Source organism: Hermetia illucens, chromosome 1 (genome assembly GCF_905115235.1).
Source record: "Hermetia illucens chromosome 1, iHerIll2.2.curated.20191125, whole genome shotgun sequence".
NCBI classification, from domain to species: Eukaryota; Metazoa; Arthropoda; class Insecta; order Diptera; family Stratiomyidae; genus Hermetia; species Hermetia illucens.
Genome location: NC_051849.1, coordinates 79,029,632 through 79,055,605, shown reverse-complemented (window position 1 = coordinate 79,055,605; position 25,974 = coordinate 79,029,632). Strand labels below are relative to the sequence as shown.

Genomic DNA, 25,974 nt, shown 5'->3' with positions numbered 1-25,974 from the left:
CAAAAGGAGAGAGCTATCACCCCGCAAATATTGAAGCTCCATCGAAAGTGCCCGTTGTCTACACATGCTTGCATGCTTCTGTGCAGGCAGGCTCGGGAATGTGGAGGGTTCGCTCCCTCCCGCTTCCGATACGTGCATTCTCACCGAGTTCTGAAAATTCACAAACGCGAGAATTTGCGCGAGCCTACCGAATGACAAGCAAGAACGCTAAACCTGGAAATGAAATTAAAACAAGTCGGAATACCGGAAGCTCGCGCTTCGGATATAAAGGTTTTGTGTTCATCTTATGTAAGAGACGCACATTTTTCTGTCCGTATATAGCTACAAATCCAACATAATCCTTCATATTTTTCCAAACTACGAGACATACGTACATATTACAGCCATAGATATCACGCTAACCCTAAACAAACAAACTGCCTATTACCTACTGTACACATATATGCACGTATCTAAATTTATCGTACCCATATTTCCGATTTACGTCTTATATCTATCTGAATTAGGCACTACCCGCAAAGTTCATTAGCACGCATATATTATATACCTACATACACACATGTCTGGTTGACAAATAACTAAAAAACTAAAACAAAATAATTGTCTGCGACCCAATTCATAAGAATTCATTTCGTTGTGGTATTGACGAATTGATATGTGATGATGACGTCATGCGGGTTGTAGAGTGCACGAAATTCACAAAAAATTGTAAAGTTTCACCCCCTATAACTTTGTTAATAATAGTTGGATTTTGTTCAAACTTGACCAAACTGTGCATTATATTCTTCATTACACGCATGCCAAATTTTGTACTTCTGGGATGAACATAAGGAGGGTGCCGGGTAAATTTATAAAATGTGGAAATATACTATTATTAACTTTATTTGTGCAGATATCGGAACCGGATATATTTTGAGGCCTAGATTTCGTAGAGATGCATCACTGTGATTTTTTTCAGATTTTTCGGTTGGATAGGTTCTGAGAACGAGACCTGTTACACTTTTTGTGGGTCATGTTTTCAACCCTCACTCCCCTATGTTTCATCTAATATCAAATATTGAATCAGATTCAAAAAGTACTAATTGAGACCTTTCATTTGATACCCTACTTGGCTACATTCCGTGAAAAAAAAATTTGCATCCTCCATTCACATGTACGGGGAGCCCACCCTTAAACTTAACACAAGATGGCGCCACTTACTGCGTGTGAAGGGATCACCAGATTACATACTCTCACCAATTTTCGTGACAATCGGTCTAGCCGTTTCCGAATAAATCGGGTATGACAGACAGACAGACAGTCAGACGGACAGACAGACACCGTCTCGATTCTAATAAGGTTTTGTTTCACACAAAACCTTAAAAAAAGACTCGACCACACGCAACCCGAGTGTCGCGATCAAAAGGGAGGATCCACGACCGATCACATCCTCGATTAATGTTCCTCCTGCTTCAAATGTATGGTGAGGCGCGGCATTAGAGGTTCCCACCTGCCTTAGTATCCTCAGGTCATTCTATTGGAGGATGCCCCTTTTAGTGAGAATTTTGTTGGGTTAAAGCGGAGGGGAAGCAATCAAATGCTAGTTTTTTTCAAAAATAAGTTAAATTAATTATTTTAAATTTGCACTGAAGTGGAAAGTTTGACCCACTATAGCTTTGTTAGTAATAGTTCGATTTTCACCAAACTTTGTAGAAGTATGCTGTATATTATAGCCTATATTACTACAAGTTCATGATTCTAGGATGAATTTAAGGGGGTTTTACAGTAATTATAATAATGTACTACTACTAACTTTAGTTGAACAGATATCGGAGGGTATTTTGAAGTGTAGGCAGTCGAGATTTGTTTCAGATATGTTTTACATAAATCCCTAAAAGAGGTAATATTACAAATTCTTAAATACACTCTCCTGTTGGTTAGTATTTCCTCTGACAATCAAGTGAGTGTGAACACTGAAGCCGTCGATGACATGAATGGAAATGGATGCCGTAATCGCCGCAGTCAACAAAGGTCCAGGAGATGAAGCATCGACAAATGATCTTCACAACCATCTGAAGAACGTTATCATTGAGACGGCCTTAAACATACTTGGCGCCAGCCGCAAAAAAAAAACGTCAGGACGGCTGATTCGACGGTGAATATAAGCTACCAACGAAACGGAGGAATGCTACATACCACAGACTTATCACGAGCCTCGTCGGGAGGAGAAGCGACTTCACAGGCAGAAAGCCTGGGAGCCTGTGAACTCGAAAAGTACGAGAATCAACCGCAACAGGCGCGCACGTTTTGTCAACACATTAGCAGGATGAAGTCTTATACATCTCGATACTCATCCAGTCAAGGGAAAGGAAGGAAATTTTATTTTCAACCGAATGGGCATATTGGAGCGATGGATTGAGTATTTTGATGAATTACTGAACAATGAGGATGTCGGCGAGTTGGAGATCCCACTAATTGAAGACGACAAGCAAAGAAGAGTGCGTCCAACAGATCTGCATAAAAATCATAAGCCGCCAGCGCCGATAGAATTACACCCGAACTAATTAAACATAGAGGCGACCAATTACACCAAGCGGTTAGTAAACTTATACTCAAAGTATGGAACAGCGAATCAATGCTTAATGACTAGCAGGGATGCATTATCTGTCCCATACATATAAAGGGAGGTATCACGTCTTGCAGCAATTATAGAGGTATCACGTTGGTGAGTGCCATCTATAAGATATTCTCTGCTATTTTGCTACGCCCAGAACATCATCGGGCCATACCAAAGAGGATTCACTTCAGGCAAATCAGCAACAGATCAGATTTTCTCTGCGCGGCAAGCGATGGAAAAATTGTTGATATATGGACATCAGTTGCACCATCTTTTCATCGATTTGAGGCCGCCTATGACAGCATAGCGAGGGTAAAAGTGTACACGACCATGAGTGAATTCGGTGTCCCGATCAAATTGATAAGATTGACTTGGCTGACCCTAACCAATGTGCGAGGCCAGATAAAAGCAACAGGATCATTCTCGAGGCCATTCGACGTCAACAACGATCTAAGACAAGGAGATGCCCTATCGTGCAATCATTTTTAACCTGGCCCTTGAAAAAGTGATGCTTCTGTCCTTCCTCTTCACATCCACTCAACTACTGGCCAATGCGGACGATATCGACATCATGGGAAAAACAACCAGAGATGTACAAACTGCCTTCATTCAGATCGAGCAGGCGGCACAAAATCTTGGACTAGTGAAGGCAAGACGAAATATATATATATATAATAAGAACAATGAATATAGCAAACTACAATTTTGAGGCGATTGATAATTTTAGAAATCTGGGGTTCTTAGCAGGGATAATTGCGAACTCTTAATTGCATTGGAGGGAAGAATCCTCCGAAAATATGCGCCTCTACAACAGAATGGACGGAATCAGCCTACACAACGACGAAATCTATCTACGAAAATTAGAAGGTGATGTGTACTAACCTGAAAGTGCAGAAGCAATGATTTTGGACCCCATTCATGCACAAGGAGGGAGGGGAGTGAAAATTTTTGTTCACCAAATATAGGCATGTATTAAATGAAGGTCTGGGTTAGTACTTTCAGAAGCCGGTCTTAGTTTTGACAATTGTTGGAAAGGTGGAGAGTATGGAGGTCGAAGATGATCATTTCATTAATGGACCCATTCTCAAAAGCTACCCAACCGAAAAATCTGAAAAAAAATCAAGAGGCTCCCCCTATACGGTGCCTCCTACCATGGATGATGATGGATTCAAATAAAGTTAATAATGGTATATCACTATAACTTTTGGTAGTTGGCTGCAAAACCCCCTTAAGTTCATCCTAGGATCACGAAATTGCAGCAATGTAGGCTATAACATAGAGCGTGATCCTACCAGGTTCGAAATCGCACCATTACTAACAAAGTTATAATAGGTCAAAGGACCAAATGCCCCATGAATCAAATCGTTAGATATATTCATTCCCGTTCGTACGTAAATGAGGCACATTTCGGCTAATTTTGAATATACGCGCGCACAATTGGAATATTTCCCTCGTCCCCAGCTAATATCAACCTGTCTGCATGACCGTCGTCATTCATGTTTTACCGACTTTCTTTAAATATTATGACATAGTATTGTCTTACATATCTATGGTAGAAAAAGAAGACGACGCAGAGCCTGGCTGAGATGGAGCGATTTCGTACGACAGGACGCCAGACAGCTTTTACGGATACCGAATCGGTGGATCTCGGCGCAAAATTGGGATGTCTGGAGTTCCTTTTAAGGCTGGCCGGATACCGGTTGTTCTGCCGTTGATGATGATCATGGTTTTAGATTCTCGGGATGTTAAGCGTAACAAAAGGTGAGCACTTCTGGCCCAAAGTTCATCAATATTATTTGGCACACTGTTCAAAATGTTTCTTGTATAATCAGAAAGAGAGCTCCCGAAAACGGCATACAATGGAGGCAAGTAACCATTAAGTAGTGATCTCTTTTCATTTCCGTATTGCTCTTGCAGCTTACATCGCAAGAGAAAGTCAGATTGAACGTTTGGTGTCGATCTGTTGAAATCCACCTGGCTCTATGGGAAATCTGTACTCGAACAATATGCCATCAAAGACGAAGTGGCGGAACTTGTGGAAATTCACAAACGTCTTACCGTAGTCCTTACAGTTCCCAAGTATATGTTTCCCTATCACATGCGTGAGTAAGGTTTTGTCAAAGCTCCTATTTCCATTCTGATCACTATCCCAATGCCACCCTTGTGAAACCACCGACCGTTCTCTTTGTAAAATAACCCAAAGCCACATCTAATAAATTCTACCTTACCAAAGTCATGGACAACGTTTTATTAGCAAATAAAATAAAACGTCGTGAATTTGCTGATTGACCTTGATACAACTTAAAAATAACGATTTTTTTTAAAGAAAATCATCTTTTCCGATAAAGTTCATTTTCATCTCAGTGGATCGAAGAATAAACAGAATGATTGCTTTTGGTGTGACCTGAATTAGTCCATACTTCTTTGAAAAAGAGACTGACATCGACACTGTCAATCGAGTGGTATAGATTGTAGTGTCCTCGGCTTTGCAGAATTTGCAATATTTTATTGCTAATATGCACCATTTCTTCTTTTATCGATTATCAATTATCACCCTTTAGCTTTTCTAATATACTCCTTCCAATTTCCTAATTCATTTCCCAATAACTACTTGAATTCAAAATTCAATTTTCTTTTAAATGATTGATTTTAGTTTGTTTACAAAGCCCAACCGCCGTGTACCTTTCCCCCGAACTCTAAAACCCATTTCCATTTAAGTATTTCAAATTTTAACAAAGCAATTTCCGAGTAGCGCACGATCATTGGCCTCTTGCTTTCACGTAGGCTTGTTGCATATTATGCACATTATTAAATGCAAAATGCACTTGTTGCTGGCTAGGGCAAATGGTACGATTGTTGGGCAAATGCCATTTCAATGCAGGATGGTTGAGGCGGTGCTTTGTTGAAAACGAGATTGATTTAAATTTGGAATGATGACGAGTGCTGTTGAGCGTCATCAGTGAGCATTTTCTTGGTTTGATATCTTTTCCTTTTAAAAAGAAAGCCAGTGAAAGTGTTTCGTGTAATATATGGTTGCCATATTGGTTATTGGTGGTGTAACATTAAATCTACTTATAAGGATCGGCGAAAACATTTTACACTTGAGATGAGCTGCTCAAGTTAGTGATGTCGTTTTTACCAATTAATTTAAAAATGTTGCTGCCTATCAGTAGTTTGATGTAACTGAATTGTAAATAGAGCGGCAAACTATTTTGCGAAAACTTCTAGCGATAAAAAAAGGGAAATTCCATCTATTAGCCATTAGCTATTAGCCAAAAAGTTTGTGTAAAAGGTGCAAAAGCTAATAGTTACAATTGAAACAATTCTTCGCATGTTAAAATAATTGGTATTGTTAATCCCTTGAAGGCTCTGAAGGGAGGGGTAGTTTCACTGGCTCCACTTTCTTCAACTAACGTTTCTGTGCCTGTGTTGCTTATTTCCTTTGTTTCTCTTTATTATCATTTTACCCCGAGTTTTCATTATCTCGGCAGCTGCCGGATATTACCTAATACTAGCACTAATTGCTAAGCATCTAGGCTCGCACGATACTTAAAAGATGCAATAAGGGTCTGCTCTGGTGTTGGTGGCCGGGAGAATCCATCTAGAACTCCCCGGAACATAGAGAACGTGTACTTTTGTATGGTTTGAACCAACTTGTGTGGGAGTTCTAGGATATCTAGGGAAGCCATAAGGGATTTGGGTACAACATTTGGAATTACAATTACTGTCTCGAGACGCAAATTTCTTTGATTTTTCGAGCCAGTGAATCATAGTTAACCTCCTTCTCTACGTATTTCCGTTAGCAACATCAATAATATACGTTTTGTCAACGAACAGCACGTCAAGCTTGTTGTGTGGTATGTGGCGATCCCTTAAAACTTGCCGGTCATAATGCATGCTGTAAGCAGAACTGTCAAGTACTGCCTGCGGCTCATATCGGTGAACCGAACATGTTCCCATGATCAGCCCATACTTGTATGCAAAGTTTTGATGAATCACCTTAGATACTGGCCGTTCTTCAAACGCTTTTTCAATATGAGCTCGGGAATGGAACACATAAATCCCTCCGGCTTAGTAAAGAGCTCCTCAGCACACAGCCATCTGTTCGACAAATGGCTGCCAAAGACAAAACATGTGTTTACCATACATTGCCTTCGACTTCCATCTATCGATCCGTTCGTGGACTGACTTCACCCAACTCAGAGGATTGAAAGATCGATACATCCAAGGGACTCGTCTACTCGTTGCTTTAAAAATAAGCGCGTAGTGAGTCGACCTGGCGGGGATGTTGTACCGACAGATCGAACACGCCCTCCCGATATCACGAGGCAGGTTCATCTGCTCCACGGCAGAGGTTGGATGATGCATTCGGAATTTGGACATAGTAATCCGTACAGCAATATTTCAAATGCATAGGCCAGTGAAGGGATAGCGAATACATTCAATGCGCTTATTTTAATCTTCTCCGAGGGTTGCGATTTCAGTACCAGCTTTACCTGTCGCAGGAATTTGGACAGCAGAGTATCCTTCAGATCACAAACTCGAGCATGGGTTCTTTGCGGAATTTCTAGGTATTTGTAAAAGTCTTTTCATCGATCATAGTTCGGATTTGGAGGTCACCAACGCTATGTCCGGTATGCGGCTTGTGATCTTTTGTCTAATCCAAAATCCATCCGAACATCTCAACTGAACGTGTCTACTATTCACAACAGACTTCTAAGGTAGCCGTCAGTGACAACATACACCTTGCTGTCAGCTAAGTACATCAAGTGTGTCAGCTCGTACTTAACGTATTTTATTTTTTTTTCTTCTATTTTTATGACTATTAGTTGTTAAGTTATAATAGTTCCATGGAATTACTTTGGTGTTGTACCTGTTTAAGAAGTAATACAGAATATACAATAATTTCAGTTGAGTAAATATTTAAATTTTGAGGATTTTCTCTTCCCCTCCTCTCTAATCACGCACAACTCACACTGAAAAGGGGCCTCCTCCAATATTAAAGCCAGGGGATGCCAAGGCATGGAGGGAATCTTAAAGGCCGCGCCTCATTGCACCTCTCAGGCAGAAGAAACATCAATCAACGTCGTGGATTTTCCCTCTCGCTCATGTGTCCGGAGTTTTACGCCTCCAAGCGTGGGATCGAGCCTTTATTTGTGGTGCACACAAAGCCCCGTGTTGGTTTGGTATTGTTCAAGAGCCGGTGTGGACCCACGCATCGGTTAAAGGACACGTGAAGTTTTGTTGAATGACACGTGAGGGATCGAAATGCTCAAAGCTTTAGCATTGTACAATTTCAATCGTGCAAGAACGTAAAGGTTGAATTGGATAAAAGAAAAACTTGAAAAAATATTATTTTTAGTACTAGTTTCCTAGCTAAAAAGAAAAAACAAATTGTAATTATCATAAATTCTTACCTGCAAAGTATCGACGCGCATGTCTTTCTTGAGGTATTACGCGACAATCTAAAAACCATGCTTCGCCCCATGATAAAACGAATGATACTACTATGAGAACAACTTGAAATACCGGTTGTGGCGTAGCGGTCCACTGCAAAAAGAAAATTAATTGGAAAGATTTTTTAATGTCTGATTTTCTCACTTACATCGTACATAAACACCTTCGAGATTAGAAACATACACGAACCAGACGTACAAAGCTGAAACAATGTAATTGTCTTAATTTGTTCTGATTGCACAAATAATACAAAGCTTACAGCAATGATGATCCAATGATTAATATAAAAAACGGCATAGAATAAAGCTAGAATAAGAAATCGGAATATTGCCACCACAACTATATCGAACAGCGAGGTGTATATTGAATAATGTAGCACTTGTGTTTTGAGAGCATTGTAGATGTTATCGCCGGATACCTACAAAAAGTTAGATCACTCGGTTATCAATATTTACAATTATTCAATTCTGTAACCTTACCATTACGCATATAAGCCACAGTAATGATATGAAGAACATATCAAATGCCACAAATAAGCAGAAAAATCGACGCACAACAGACATTCGTCCATCTTGCGTATACCCGCCCAAGAACTCCTCCGTGATTAAATTAATGGAATGCGATCGTGCTAAATAGTATTTGAAGAAGGTAAGTCCAGCTGTTACGAAACGAAAATGAAAGTTGACTAAATGCAACTCTTACCAATGTCTATAGTCGTTGGTTGACTCCTCACCGACATCGTACTGATGTTCTCGTAGATTGATTGTGCCGCGGCTCTTATCTCGTCATTGTTTCTCATTACTTTTTTGTTTGCATTTACATGTCAATAAATGCACTTTTGAATGGGGATAATGAATAATAACTTCTAGTCTTGTAATCTGACAACTTTAATATCACTTTTAGCTTAATGATAACGTCGGGCTGATGTTTTAGCAAATTTTTCTCGACAGCTCCTATAATCGATGTGTCTGAAAACATTAAAGAAGAGCATTGTTAAAATTGAGGAGCTTCAAGAAGCATAAAAAGAACATTGAAATGGAAATGCATATTCAGAATGCCGAATTCAACCGAAATGCTGTTAAAGGAGAAGGTTGCTACGCAAATGAGCGAAAATTAATGAAAGGACATCAGAATGAACGAACAAACGTGCACAATGTGATTTGTACAAATGTTCATGCAGAACTAAAACTGATGAAGATGTGAGAAAGTTACCACTATGGAACAAATGCAACAATAATTAGGCACCATTCAATGAACTAGATTCTGAATTTGAATGCTTTTCTAGAGAAAATTATATGCATAAGTGAAATCTGAAATTAATAGAATATTGCAACTGGTAGGTAAATCTTGTTGACAAGGATTAAGAAGTATAAACTCCCTATGATTTTGAGGAGGCAATGTGGTTACAATTGCGTTGATTTGACTCATGTCATTCACAACTGAGTCGACTGGTATCCGACAATCAATCATGAGTGAGATTTGAACCGCGACCTTCCGCTACCCAAGCCTAGCATTCTAAACACCGAGTTACCCGGACAAGCTGGTGATATTCTTTGTTTAGGGGTCAAAATATTCCAAACGCGAGACGTAGATAGGTATTCATGATAGTTAAAGTTTTTGAGTAACAGCCTTGTTCATCTCTTTGTAGTATCAACACTGTTCGACATCTGTAATTTTGTTTTTATTTTTCGTCCGACGCTCTTAGCCTATATTCCATGTTGTTGGCTATTTGTTTAAGATATGTGAATATCAGCAATCATTCTTTTCTTTATTCAAATCCATCCAATGTATGTTTGTCCGTCTGTCAACGAGATTTACTTCGAAACGTCGGAAGCAATCTTCACGAAATTAGTGGCATCATTTTGAGTTGCGTTTATTGGGGAGTTCCCCATACCTATATGCGAAAGGGAAGAGCAACATGTTTTCCTCAGAAATGGCTATGCAGGATATTAAACGGGGATTCAATTATTCCTTCCCGAAAATGATCCTACTTTTTTTTCTATTGGATGAAGCACACAAAAAATGAAACAGATCTCGTTCTCAGCACCTTTCCAACCAATGAACATAAAAAAATCACAGTAATGCATCGGTATAAAATCCAGGCTTCAAAATACATCCCATTACGATATCTACTCAAATAAAGTTAATGATAACAAATAAAGATATTTCACAAATTCACCCGAAAACCCCCCTTATTCAAGTACGAAATTTGACATCAGTGTAATGTAAGTTATAGATGGTCAAAGTTTTGTATTACATGTAAATTCATGGTATTCCAATGGCTCTGAATCCGCCTTCTACTAATGCGTTAACGACCTATGTGATGGCGACACCACATCGGCTAAGCTTACCATAAAAAGTCATCAAGGAGATGAAGAAATACTATGGTGCTCTGCATATTTTCCCAACGACGCAGAAGACGTTCCCAGTGGAACAATCATCAGAGCTATCCAATATCCCAAAAGTAGAGGCATGGGGGTAACAGGATGTGATGTCAACACTGACCACATATGCTGGGGAAGTTCGAACATCAATGCAAGAGGATCGATACTACTGGACTATCTAGTAGGAACCGATTTGCAGATCCTAAATTTGGGTAATGAACCCACTTTCTTGAACGTGGTCAGGTGAGAGGTCATCGACATCACGGTGGCATCTCTTGACATCGCGGCTCTGATTGGAGAGTGGAGAGTATCAAACGATATCACACTCTCGGCTCACAGACGCATTGATTTCGTAATGGGCATGGATCCACCTCCACTCACTCCATTTCGGAATCCGCGGAAGATAGATTGGGTGATGTATAAAATAGAATTGAGCGCCCGAGTCACGATACCTTGGAAGCGCATCAAATCCACTGCTGGAATTGACAAGACAACCCAGATAATCACAACTAGCATGAGAGAAGCATTCGAAGAAAGCTGTCCACTCAAAATGTCAAAGAACACCATGGTGGAACTCGGATTTGCCAAACAGAGGAGAACGACAAGGATGCTCCTCAATCGTGCTCTGAAGGGTGAATCAGGTGCTAGCTGGAATCGCTATAAAGAGGCACAGAAGGCTCTAAAGAATAGCAGAAGATCGGCTAAACGATCATCATGGAGACGCTTTTGTGAAGAGACTAATTCTCTTGAAGCAACCTCAAAGCTGAAGCGGATTCTGGTCAAAGAACGTAGCCAGAAACTGGGTTATTTACGTTTACAGAGCGGGAAGTACACAGAAAGCGATGAAGACACGGCAAACCATTTGATTGAAGTGCACTTCCCAGGCAGCATCCAAAATCTAATCTCGGGGCCAACAGGTGCATACAGCCTCCAACCTAGAGACTGGAACCTGGCATGCAAAGTAGTATCACTGGAGTGAGTAAAATGGGCATTTAACTCGTCCCCTTGATGCAAGTCTGCAGGTCCGGATGGCATCATGTCTGCGCTAGTAATAGGAATGGATTCCCTGGGTCTACACATTCGGAATATATATCGCGCATGCCTAGCACACGCTTATATTCCAATTAAATGGCGTGATGTCAAGGTTTATTCATTCCCAAACCAAGAAAGCCCACCTACACAGACCCAAAAAGCTTTCGACCGATCAGTCTAACGTCCTTTCTGCTAAAAGGACTAGAAGGACTAGTAGATCGGTTCATAAGCGGGACACACATTCCAAAGTGGCCACTTCACCATAGGTAACACGCCTACCAGAAAGGCAAATCCACGGAGACAGCACTCCATGAACTTACGGCAAAAATTGAAAAGGCGATGTTCGAAAAAGAATACGCCTTAGGCGCATTCATAGACATCGAAGGTGCCTTCAATTATGCCTCATTTGCGGCAATTTGTGATGCAGGAAGACAGCATGGAATCGAACCGCTGCTAATCAGTTGGATCCTTCACATGCTAGAGTGGAGGAAAATCCACATATCGGTCAGCTAGACGTCTATTGAAGCAGGATGTCTGAGGGGCTGTCTGGGTTCTCTCTCCACTGTTATGGCTCTTGGTAATGGATACCCTGCTGTGGCTCCTGGAGGACAAAAAGTCTTCGCGCAAACATTTGCGGACGACCTAGCCGTAATAATTACCGGCAAGTTTGCGGACACAGTATGTGACCGCTTGAATGCAACTCTGCATGAAATCCACAGCTTGTGCCTCCGCAATGGACTCACGGTGAACGCTAGGAAGATTGGACTAGTTATGTTCGCTAGGTACGTCAGGTGGGGCAGCAATACCCTACCCACCTTAGTAGCGGCGGAAATCCAGCTGGCACATACAGTCAAGTACTTAGGAGTACATTTCGACTCCAAGTTAACGTGGAAGCATCATATCTAGGAACAATATCAGAAATCCTGCAGATTGCTCTAGTGCTGTAGGAATGCGATAGGTAAGACCTGGGGACTTTCACCCAAACGGATATACTGGATGTATACATCCATAATAAAGCCCATTTTGATGTATGCATGCATCGTCTGGTGACCAAGACTGAACTTTGCTAACAGCAGGAGGCTGCTAACGCAGATTCAGAGACTTGGTTGCCTAAGTATTACAGGAGCAATGAGTACTACGCCGACTGCGGCACTTGAAGCAATCATAAATTTACCCCACATTCACTTGGAGGTGAAATGGAAAGCAGCCGATGACGCATATAGGCTCGATACCATACCAATCACACGGTCATGCGTCTATCTGTAAATTCCTTGAAAAACATCCAGTAGCCCTGACGCCGACGGATCATATGGTTTCCAGATTCGTCTTTGAAAAGACATACACTGTTGTAATCACCGAAAGAGAAGAATGGTCGACAAAGGGCCATGAGTCTTTTCAGATTAATGACCTAATAATCTTCACCGACGGGTCAGTCATGGAGGATGGATCGGGCGCAGGGGTGTTCTCGGAATTGGCCCGACCCCTCGCAAAAATAACGACCATATTCCAGACGGAGATATATGCCATTTCATTGGCAGCAGAAGAATGTCTGCGACATAAGTGGAGGGGCCGCACCATTCGGATCTGTTCCGACAGTCGGGCGGCATTATCAGCACTAAATGGCAACGACATATCAAGCCAGCTGGTGTGGAGTTGTCATCAGGTGCTGCTGAAACTTGACCAACTGAACGAAACATTCGTGATCTGGGTGCCGGGGCACCCTAACATCGCCGGTAATGAGCAGGTTGACAGACTGGCTCGCCGAGGATCTGGATCCACAATGGTGATGCAAGAACCAGCTCTTAGAATCCGACCATCTACTGTCAAGTCTACTATGAAGGGTGAAATTGCAAGGATTCACGCAACCGAGTGGAGAAATTTGGACTCTTGCCGGCAAGTGAAAATGCTTAAGAAATGGGACATGAAAACCCTAGTAGAGCTTTTAATGGGACACTGCTCTTTACATTACCATATGGAAAAGATTGGGGTAATGGTTTCGGCTATGTGCAGCCAACGTGAGGAAGAGGAGGAAACGGCCCTGCACTTTTTATGCAGCTGCCCGGCACCCTCAGATCTCAGACGAAGACACTTTGGCAAGGTTTTCTTCAATGACGAATCTGCACACTCTCTGCCTCTGGAGAATGTTCTCAGATTCGCTGAAGCCTGCGAACACCGTAGGCGGGAAGTCATTGAATAGGCAATTTACGGGGATAGTACAATGGGCCTAACAATGGACTGAGTGCTCGGAGCTCCTGCTCCCCCCAGTAAACTAATGCGGGTCGCATTAATTGGAGTGGCAGCACACTCCGCTCCGCTCTTCAGTAAATGGCGGGCACAGGATGTGTTTGCTGTATTAGCTGAAACTAGTTTGCAAACCTGGCGCTTTCGAACAATAATTCATACCGTTGACGAGTATTGAATTCAACAAAAATAGGGCCAAATGCCACCCGTAGCTGATTTCGGTCATGTCGCTCCCCAGAGTGTGGAGAATATTTAAACAATGATATTGGCTTTTCGCAAACGAAAAATACCGGAAAGTTGAATAATTCCATCCATTTTCTAAGGTAATGCAGATATTATTCACAGATGAGAGCAAATTTAATCTGCATGGCTCTGACGGTCAAATCTACGTACAGCGGAAACCTAATACAAAATTTGATCTACATAATACCCGGGCTACTATCAATGACGGTGGAGAGTCAGTGATGGTATGGGGACGTTTTTCAGCGCAGAAGTAGGGAATATTTATTTAATAGACAATAAAATGGACAGATTCTAATATTTACACATCTCAAAGCAACATATGAGACACAGTGCTAAGGAGCTGAATATATTGGATAAACTCGCCTTCTATGAGGACTATGATCCCAAACACACTTCCCATGCCGCCAACAAGTGTTCATCTATAACTGCCAAAATTTCTGGAAACACCTTCTCAGTCATCGGATTTAAACATGATTAGACACATTTGGGAAAAATTGGCAGGAAAATTAGATAAATTAAGAATTGAAATTACAGTAATATTTTCCCAGAATTTTATGCAGATCTGATGTGTTCGAAACCCCGATGCGAAGCAGTTCTCTTGAAAAATCTGTTCATTATCTAATAAAGCTATATAATTTTTTAAAAAAGGATGATAATTTGATAGAAGAAAACATGCTCAAAACCAGAATTACTCTTTGACTGCCGGCAAAACCGGCAAAATAATTGAAATAGGTGTCCATGGAAAAATGCAATTAACACCATTCTTAGGGGAGAATGTGAATCGTCAAAAAATTTTTACTAATATTATTATGCTATTATGTTTCTTTGTGTGAAGTCGCATTTGTTTTTGGTAAACTCCGTGATAGATCTGTACACTTGTCGGCGTTTGTTTGGATTACTATTACTAATATTGCCTGGTATGTAATACCCTTCTGATCCGTTGCTAGTCCGCACTTATCGTCGAACCAGTCGTTGAGACAGCCAAAAAAGGAAGTCTGGGTGAACACACAGGTCTGTGAACTCGAGAAATACACCAAGCACCAAGTGCGCAAGTTTTACCAACAAATCAGCAGGATGAAGCTATATACACCTTGATTCTCATTCTGTCGAGATAGAGGGAAATCTGACTATAGGCTGAATAATTTGGTGAAATGATCAACAATCAAAACACCAGCGAGTTGGAAGTCCAAACAACTGACGACGACGAACTAATGCTGCTACCATCAAGCATGGAGAGAAGAGTCCGTGTGATTCGTCGGCTTAGGAACCATATGTCGCCAGGAGCTAATGGAATTACGGTCGAATTGGCTAAACATGGAGGCGACCAATTACATCAAGCGGCTCATCAACTTATGTTCAAGGTGTTGGACAACGATTCAATGCCTGACTGGCAACGGGGTCTTATCTGTCCCATACATACATAGGAGGTATTAAGCGGTGCAAAACTTATCACTTATCACGTTGCTGAGTGCAATCTATAAGATATTATACGCCCGAAACATCGTCAACCTCACCCACCACAGGCAAAACAGCGACAGATCAAATGTTATCTCTGCGGCAAGAGATGGAAAAACTGTTGGAATATGGAGTTGCACACCTTTTCATCCAATTCAAGGCCACCTAAAACTGTACATTACCATGAGAGAATTCGTAATACCAGCTAAATCGATAAGACTGACTAGGCTGACCTTGACCAATGTGCGAGGCCAGATAAAAGCAGAATCAGTTTCTAGACCTTTAACTATCAAAAACTATCTAAGACCGTTTTTTCTGAGGTTGAAAATAACAACAAATAACCGCTACGATGACATTGCTGGCAGCCAACAGAGCATATTGGAGGTTACAAAAACTATTCCGCACGGAATGTCTCACGATATGATCAAAGCTCTTTCGGTATAAGACAATGATCTTGCAATCCTCATGTATTCCTTGGAGGCTGGATGTTTAACAAGGAAAACTGCGAACTCTTAGCGGCGTTCGAGAAAAGAATGCTCCGAAAAATGTTTGACCCCCAACTGGAGAATGGACGTTTCTGTAGCATATATATGAAATTTATGAGCGCTAGTGTGGCTGATTGTGGATAAAATCTGCCTCAATAGGTTGAGGTGAACGGGCAACTTAATCTGTGCAGCTGAGGATAATCTAGCCCGGAAAATCTATAAGGGCAATATCTATTGTAAAAAAGAAGACGAGGCAAACCCTGCTTCAAATGGAGTGATTGCATAGATCAGAACGCCAGGCAGCTTTGAGGGACATCGAATTGGTAGATCTCGTTGCAAAACCCAAATGTTTAGAGTTCCTTACTAGGACAGACCTAGACCAAATAACGGTTATTATTTCGTTTATGATGATGAGTAGATTATATTCGTATAATACGACGAGAATAAGAAGTGTGCTTTACCGTTTTTTTTTTGTTGCAGTCCAAAATTCGCTTTCCGAAACTTTCGTACAGATCTTTCGTCAGAATTGCATTCTGCTTATCTTGTATTCGCTTAATCAACTGCTGCCTGTTTTTAAGTCTGCGGTCCGCAAACACATTCTCCTTCAACCTGTACCACACATTCTTTGTGGAGTTCAAATCAGGAGAGTTGCCAGGCCAATCTATGCAAACATTCGTGAACTGTAAAGTAAATCGCAGTGTAAACTGTCAAAATCGTATGCGGTTGAGTTCAATCAATTAATAGACATTATTGAGTTATTATGTAAACTTTGATTCTTTCCATTTATTTGCGATGCCTTCGGTCCACCATTTCTTTTCTTAAGAAAATCAATTTTCTCTCTCTCACCCAAGTTTTTGGACAAGTGACCGTTTTTGTAGCCAAGCCAATGGAACCTTTAAGTATCTATTCATCTTTGGATTCAGATATTTATCATTGCTATCGTCCAGAAATGTCGTCCCGATACATTCAGGACTCCTAAACTTATTGTTCTTTTACTAAACAATGATAAAAACCGCGGTGCTTACCGGAATGCGTAGTGTTAAAGGCAGAGAACACATCTTACTGAGGAAATGTCTGCTTTATTTTCTCCTCTATTCTCTTGGAAGCAGTAGCTAAAACATATAAATGAGTGTCCAGGTAACGGCACATCTGCATATTTTTAGAAGTTGCAATCCATAGAAATCATCATCAAATTTGTTCTTGGTGATTGGTAAGTAAGGGCATTCTTTCTGGTTGCCTCTCTGTTTAAAAGTTGAGTAAAGGTTAGCAGGTATAAGAAAAAAGATTGCCAATCTCAAAATTTTTTTGAGGCGTTTTCCGGGACATTCATTTAAGTAATTTTTTCAAGTGGGGATCTAGAAACTTTTCCGCTGCCTTGTATGTACCAGGCGGTTTGAAAAGTTCGTAGGTTAACGTAGAACAATTTTTTTTTGATAAAATTTGATTTTATTATTCAATAAAAGGCAATCGAGGACGATACAACGTTTATAGTGGTCATTCAATTTTTCGACACGATTTTTATAGTACGATTTGTCTTTAGCCTCAAAATTGGCCTCTTCATCGCCGCAAAATGTCTTTCCAGTGAGCATTCTCTTAAGGTCTGAAAATAGAAGAAAGTCGGTGGATGTGAAAGCAATTTGAAGCCCAATTCATGCAATTTTGCCATTGTTTGCATTGATTTGTGACACGGTGAATCGTCCTAATCAAACCCATATCGATGCATAAATTCGGGTTTTTTTAAGGAGGAAGAGTTTCAAACACTACTCAGAATCGTCAACTCGTTGTTTTCCGTCGATTGTGAGCTCACGTGGCACTGGCTTTAAACAGAGCTTTTGCATACTCAAATATTCATGCGCGATATGTCCAACATGTTCCTTTGATATCTTCAACTTCACTTTGCGGTCGTTTAAAATTATTTTGTGAATTTATTTAATGTTTTCATCGGTAGCAGCTTCCTTGGGGCGAGCCTGCGTGTATCGCTCTCGGTGCTCATTTCGCCACGTATAGGCTTACCAAAGCAGCGTTGATGTGGAGGTTTAGTGAGTGGTTTGCCTCTCTGGTTCCGGAAATTTATCCATTTTTCGTCCCTGGTCACGATTCAATGCAAAAACGCTTTCTCTCGAAGCCAAGATGTAAAACTAACACACTATTTTTCGCCCTTCCATCTGATGGAACATTCACTTTCCAGCCTTGCTGAAGATCAGCACCTCACATCTATTATGTACACAGGAAGCCGCGTTGTTTAATTTAGACGCATAGCACGTATGCAACGGTAATTCTCAATCTTTGTTTAGAATAAACATAATAACTGTATCTTCAATATAGATGAATGTTTTGGAATTGGTAAATATGAGGAAGAATATTCTGAATTAATCCAATAGCTAAACGTAAATGGAATAATTGCCCAAGCAAATGTCCTTACATAAAAAATCATATCCTGTTCTCGCGAATTGTTTTTTTTAAAGGTGGAACTCATCAAAATGCCTGCCTCGAGCAACAGGCAGGCAAATGTCTCAGGCAACCGACAGGCAGGGACCATACAACTACTTGTGGTTGTCTGAACTGAGAGGAAGGAAGCAATTTTTTACAGCTGCTTCGAGTGCTTAATGAAACTTAAAGTCAGAAAAAACAGACAAGTTGTGGTTTCATCCAGGAAATGGAAGAAATTGCTCTCCAAGTGAATGGCGACATCAGGACTCCTTCAATCCTGAAAAAAATCTTTGTCGTATATGTTTACGTCACGCTTTTTAAGGCTTTGAAATCAGTATCCGTGAGCGCTGGCAATCGACCACTTTCAGCAACAGTTTTCCTCAAGTGTAAGGACTTGGAAATTTAATTTTTCTACATGCGATATATTCCGATAGGAAGGTACTATCATACATAATAGAGAATAGAGAATCTATTTAGACCATTTACTAATAAAATTGTCTTCTCAAGTGAATAAATCTACAGGAAAAATAAACAATTGGAGTTCAAGGACAGAATACTGGAAGTGATAAAAAGTCGATACTTAAACTTACTTTCAGTGAAAGATGCAAGGCATTCGAACAACGGCTGGCCCTAAACTGAAGCTTTAAAAAGTGTGGTCATTCCGCTGAAATACTGTCTTAAGTATTAGGTTGTTGCACATGAAATAGCCGATTTGGTAGTAAAATTTGAAATGACTGTAAAGCTTACAAAATTTTATTTAATTAATCAAAATAGGTGCCAGTCGATTCAAAAAACTTTTCCCAACCAGATACAAGAGTATGTATGTCAGTTTCGTAGAAGTCCAATTTTCAGGGGTTGATAAACTCGTCGAAGGCAATTTTGATGACCTCCTCATTCCACAATTGTTATTCCGCCAAAAAATTATCCAAATGCTTAAAAAAGTGGTAGTCGGTGGGCGGAAGGTCCGGTGAATATTGTGGATGAGGCAGAGTCTCATACTGCAATTCATTCAACTTTTGAACCGTTGTTCTGTATTCATGACGTCGTGCATTGTCGTGAAGGAGTATCACATCATCTCGGTTGACTAATCTCGGCCGTTGAATACTCAATTTTTGATGCATTTCCTCGTGTTTGGCACAGTATTTCTGTGCATTTATCGTTTCTCCAGGTGCCAAGAAAGAATAGTGGATAACTCCAGCTGTATACCAACAGTCACCATCACCTTCTTCGAATGGAGGCTCGGTTTCGGTGGCTCATCAGCATCTAGCCATTGTGCTGATCGGCAACGATTGTCGTATAATATCCACTTTTCATCAGATGTCACTATTCTGTGGAAAAATGGATCGTTTCTGTTGCGGGAGAGTAAAGAACTGCAAATTTCCATTCGAAGCGCCATGTTTTGTTCCGTAAGAGTTTGCAGAACCCATTTGTCGAGCTTGTTCACATCTCCAAGTGCGAGGAAACTGTCGAATAGTGTACGCCCAGTTTCTCTGCAATGTCTCTCACAGACTGACGTGCGTCAGATTCGACTAGCGAATGCAGCTCGTCGTTATCAATCGATGGTCCTGGATGCCCACATAGCTCACTTTGATGATTTACTTCACCTGACCGGAATTTTTCGAACCACAACCGTGTGGTTCGTTCGCATACCATACCAGCTCCAAATGCGGTGTTAATGTTCTTGGTCGCCTCCGCTGCTTTATGACGGAGTTTGAGCTCATACAGAAAAAGTATACGTTCTTGGCTCTTTTCCATCCTTTTCTCCTTTTTATTCACTGTTATCACAACGATGGTCAAAACTAAAATGACTCCTTGATTAAATGTACGAGTATTTATACTTGATTATCCGACACCAACAGCGCCAACTGGTGGTGGTTTGATACAGCAAAATCGTAACTAACTTCAACCTAATAAAAAGGTGGAATTACCACCGAGGAATGCCCCTACTGGCTCAATTTATGTTCTTTGAGCTATCTTTTTAGTTTTGCTTTTTGTCAGATTTCCACATCCATTGCTGGCGTTTCCGTTTGTTTTCTGCGTGTTTGTATTTTTTTTTTTAATTTTAAAAATGGAATTGAATTTCCTTCAGTGAGTTTATATTTAATTTTCGAAAAAGACATGATTTGGCTAAGTACTACCCAACATTCATCAAACGAGTCATACGTAGATACGAGGCATGGGTTTATTTTGACGAGTAAATGAAGTGCTACGAAAAAAAAAGATCAAAAATACGATGTAGTTTTCAATCGAAGGAGATGCTTACAGCTTACATTAATCACGATGCAGTTGTGCGTAATGACTTTTTTCCGCAGGGAGAGACAGTGAACAAAGAATATTATTTAAGCTTTATCAGAATTTTATTTGAAGCAATTCGTCAAAATCCAAAGGATTCATAGGCAAACAATTTGCAGGCTTTATACCGCGATAATGAACTATGAATTTTTCATCAAGGACGAAAAGAATTCTCTTCTAGAGCCACTGAATTCATCTGATTTGGCTTCCTGGTCGAGTTCAGAATGGGGACGGTAGCCGAGAGGAAGTAAAAACAAGTCGGAATACCGGAAGCTCGCGCTTCGAGAATTAAGGTTTTGTGTTCATCTTATATAAGAAACAACATATTCCTTCATCATTCATTCATTGAACTTTATTTATGTAAATATCGGAACCGGATGTATATTGAGGCCTAAATTTCGTAGAGATGCAACACTGTGATTTTTATTCAGATTTTTCGGTTTGATAGGTTTTGAGAACGAGACCTGTTACACTTTTTGTGGGTCATATTTTGAGCCCTCACTCCCCTAGGTTTCACCCAATATCAAATATGGAACCAGTTTCGAAAAGTACTGATTGATTGATTTTTAATTTGATACTCCACATGACACATGTAAAGGGAACAACAGATCACATACTCTTACCAATTTTCGTGACAATCGGTCCAGCCGTTTCCGAGTAAATCGACTGTGACAGACAGACAGACATCGACTCGATTCTAATAAGGTTTTGTTTCACACAAAACCTTAAAAATGGTGGGGTCTACCGGATATAAATAAAATATTTCGAGGGTTGAATAAAACGGGGGACAATTTCACAAATATACATGCAAGTTACATTTTTTGATTAAATTTCGGGAGCGTTTTGAAGAAGGTAGTGTAACGGTAAGAAAGAACGAGGGGTCACTCAACCCCCAATGTCACCAAATTTATAGACCACATTCCTTATGGGACGACAAATAGTGAGGACTGGTCTGAAAGACTCCATCTTTTCGGTGATCGATAGTTATAGATAGATAATAAAAGTTGACCGAGTATAAATCAGAGAATATTTAAGCGCTAATTGTAAGATAGTAGATGTAAGACTAGAAATTAAGAGAAAACAGTGGGAAAATGAGAATAAGTTGCGATGGTATTATGTAACTAGATTAAGTAATATTAATCCTTTTCGTGCTTGTTTTACCAGTGTAGTCCAGAAAAGAAATGTATACTTCGATACATAGAATAAGCATACAGAATTAGAGCAAAAAACGTCGAGAAGGCCAAGCAATTATTAAAATTGCCACCTTTTGACATCAAATTAAATTAGTTATAGTTATATGTAAGTTAAAATAAGTACTGTTTAGCTTTGAGTCGTTATGGAAACTATAGGATCAATTACCATTCCAATTCGTCGTCATATTCCAAATTCGGTGCAAAATTCTTTGCCTTCGGGAGCATGGTTCGGTATTTTGAAATTGCTCGGAAGAATTGAAAGATAACATAGAGTAGTTTTAGATTTTTCCAAAATTTCGGAGACTTACACATGAAATAGAGGCAGACTGTATCTTGTTTTCGAAATTAGAAAGACGAAGACGAAAAATTTAATGGATGACATTTTTCCCCAAACGCCTTGTTGATGGCAGCTGTTTGCCCTCTCATCATTGGTCAAATAGCTCTGAATTTCGAGGAAATAAGAAAAATTGGACTGGAAATAAATATCAACAAAACCAATATTCTGCCCCTTCAGAGGGCATCGTACTCTCCATGCCACTTGACTCATTAACAGAGCTAAATCGGTTTTCGCTGTTTTGTCTAAAATGTGGAAATGCAATTATCTTCCACACCAATGTCTGTGGAGTCCAGAGAGACTGGTTCACTAGAACATTAAGAATAAATTTACAGTATTGCCCGCTTATCATAAAAGTCAACAAGTCGAAACGAGCAGCTGGGCGCTCAGGTAAGAAAGCGTTCGTTGATTTTTTTTGTAAGAACATTTGGGTACATTATGGTTCCATTTATGTATAGCCCGAAGTGTATTCAACGTATGAATATACCCGAATTGAAAATTCGACATGGTAATGACATTTTACCTCTTAGAAAGTATTAACATGATGCAAAAGAGGCAATTTTGACCTACTATAACTTTGCTAGTGATAGTGGGATTTCCACCAAACTTTCCAATATACTGTTTCATATTCACACAGTAATTTTTGAAAATATACTATCATTAACTTTATTTGAGAAGGCATTGTAATGAAGGGTTCCGCCCTAGACAATATGTGCACGGATCACCATAGTTCTTTTATTGTAGACGTTTCGAACGAGTAGTTTCTGAGAACGGGTCCTTGAAATAATAATTCACATTATCTTTGCCTTTGTCAATCAAATGTTGTAACATTAAAACATGCAACAGAACAATCCAAAACAATCCTTACCCTGCTAACTCATGCCTGACAATTATCATCACAGATTGGCCACAGGGAGAAACAGAGGCGTGAAACACACATAGTCACTCATCATCATCATCAACGGCGCAACAACCGGTATCCGGTCTAGGCCTGCCTTAATAGGGAACTCCAGACATTTCGGCTTTGCGCCGAGGTCCACCAATTCGATATCCCTAAAAGGTGTCTGGCGTCCTGACCTACGCCATCGCTCCATCTTAGGCAGGGTCTGCCTCGTGTTCTTTTTCTACCATAGATATTGCCCTTATAGACTTTCCGGGCTGGATCATCCTCATCCATACGGTTTAAGTGACCCGCCCACCGTAACCAATTGAGCCGGATTTTATCCACAACCTGACGGTCATGGTATCCTTCATAAATTTCGTCGTTTTGTAGGCTATGGAATCGTCCATCCTCATGTATAGTCACTAGTTAAGCATTAATAGGTTTATGTTTTTAGGAACTTAATGTTAAGCTGTAACATAATCAAGTTTCTATACAGCGGATCGTCAAGACATACGCCTGAATTAATAGTAATTTGCTCGGTATTATGCCTAACAATGAGAAAGCAATTACGAATTTCCTAAATGTCTGCAACCTGCTAATTTTTTGTAAAGCCACTGGCAGGATGAATTTCATTCAGACTAGTCTAAGCAAACCCCTTAGGACCTAGAATGATGTAATTCACTGTATGCGTGAGCGTTCATAGTTCCCACCTTTCCAGCAAATTTGGTGTCAATCGCTACAACCGTTTCTGAGAAAAATGCGTGTGACAGACATACGGACAGACAGCCAGTTCTTTCACACAAAACCTTAAAAATGAGAAGTGAAGTTTTCCCTTGGGATAATATGCAATGGTCCTTCTGGTTGAAATGTATGCGATTCTAAGGGCGGCAATCTGATTGACGAACGGTTGAAGGGCAAAAGCATCGCGATCTGTAGCACTGAATTGAGGTCATTGTGTAATCCTCTGATCACTCCAGAAATCGTTCAGGAAGGTGGAAAAGAACTCTGGGTACCCGTTCATTGTAGTGTAGAGGGTAATGAAATCTCGGAAGCCTTAATGCCCAATGCCCAGACCGGAACCATCAATTGTTGTTGTTATCAAAAACTGGGAACAAACTTGTCCATAATGACAAGGCGCAGAGCCTTAACGCTTAATGCTAAACACACAAAACTGTTCGTGTCAGAACCAAGCAAACCTATTTCCAAGTATATTCTGTCAAAAAACAGAAAGACTTGCAAGCATTTTGACTGGTCATAATTCACTGGCTGTTCAGCGCAGGAGTTCTCCAAGATGATGCCATCATAATCAACAAAAGGGAAGAATGGTCGATATATGATCACGAGTTCTTTAGTATTACGGATCAGTCATGGAAGACGGATCGGGCGAAGTGGTGTTCACGAGAAAAACGAGTAAGGATCTGGGCTGATCTCTCGAAGAAGTTACAACCATAGTCCAGGCGAAGATATATGATATTTCCTTTGCAACAGAAAAATGTTTGCGGCAAAAAACGCGAAGTCGCACTATTCCAAAAGTCGGGTAGCATTACCAACAACGACATATCAGGCCAGCTGGCGTGAAGTTGTCACCAGGTGCTGCTGAAACTTGGTCGACGGATGGATCCATACCTAGTGTGGGTACATAACCAAATGGAAAGAACCCGGGGCCGGTAGAGCACATTTTCGTTATTCCTTCAGGTGGAACATGAAGACCCTTTTAACAGGTCACAGTTCCTTAAACTTCCACATGGAAAGTGTTGATTTCGGCTATATATGGCCAACGCGTGAGCAGCGGTAAGAACCGGCCTGCTTTTCATATTGTGACGAAAATCACTTTGGGAAAATTGTGTGTGACGTCAATGTAAATCGTAGTAACGACAATTAGTCAGAACACCAAAAATGGGGCGAATATTTAGTTTGGGTAGTTGCTAACAGATGACTCTAATGCTAGTAAGGAGATCTTGTCAAAGACGCAAAATAGTTTTCTAGTAAATCTACGTAAAGCAAGTAACGTAACAATATGTTATCGCTCGGCCTCCTCAGATGAAAATACCCTGGTCAAGTTTTCTTCAACGAGGAGTCTGCGCATTCTGTCTCTGGAGAATATTCCCAGATTCGAGAGCCTGTGAGCCCCGTAAATGGGAGGGCAGGGAATACGCGATCTCCGGCGATAGTATAATGGGCCTGAGTACTTGGAGCTGCGGCTCCCCCTACTAAATGAACCCTTTACCTTTTTAGTCCGCGCACTCAATATCATTAAAGTTGAGCGATCAGATCGCTGGTTGATGAAGTTCACTTTTATATCAGCTGATCGCACGCTTCATTTTTTATCGCATTCTCACCATAGGCACGAAGCCCCGAAAGGTACCTTCTGGCAACTGCTTGCCACAAATATCTGTAACGTGCTTGTCGAAAACTACAGTGCAGGTAAAAATGATAAGACACCCCATGTTTTCCATGAAATCTTAAAATAATAAAACAATTCCAAGAAGGTGTGTATACATCCGAGATAACGGTTCCGAATTATATTCTCCTGAGTAATTAACTGGGGATTACTCGAAAACATATCGATTGATTGAAGAAATTCGAATTTCAGGTAGGTAAAAAAGATAAGACACCAAGGAAAAATCTGGTCATTCGAGTGTGAACATTTGACCAGTAAAAAAGACGTAAGGTATTAATAGAATTGGCTTTTAACATTTGAAGGTGATTTTTAATAAATTTTGTTTAGTGAATACGTGATAATGGGTAGAGGAAAGCGGTTGACTAAGGCGGAATCAAAGATTGTACAAAGATTACATGACGAAGGTAAGCCAATAGCGGAAATTGTTAGGATTACGAAGCGCAGGAGATGTGCCGTCGTAATGTTATTCAGGATCCCGAAAATTATGGGAAGAACATGTCTACAGGGCGGTCAACAGCGATAAGTCCTCGGTCTGAACGGAGGATTAT

General features: G+C 40.5%; 1 protein-coding gene across 3 annotated transcripts in view; it reads right to left on the bottom strand.

Annotated features, from left to right (window-relative positions):
- Positions 1 to 25,974, bottom strand: part of LOC119656311 (steroidogenic acute regulatory protein-like) — a 40,855-nt gene that overhangs the window by 10,277 nt on the left and 4,604 nt on the right. For 2 of the 3 annotated variants that reach the window (XM_038062762.1, XM_038062771.1), the window contains exons 2-5: positions 8,756 to 9,021; positions 8,533 to 8,681; positions 8,202 to 8,471; positions 8,014 to 8,146 (exon numbers count right to left, since the gene is read on the bottom strand). In XM_038062762.1, coding sequence (XP_037918690.1) covers positions 8,014 to 8,146; positions 8,202 to 8,471; positions 8,533 to 8,681; positions 8,756 to 8,852 — 649 coding nt within the window. In that variant the 5' untranslated portion in view covers positions 8,853 to 9,021. The remainder of the gene's footprint in view (positions 1 to 8,013; positions 8,147 to 8,201; positions 8,472 to 8,532; positions 8,682 to 8,755; positions 9,022 to 25,974) is intronic. The other variant, XM_038062781.1, reaches the window with a different exon arrangement.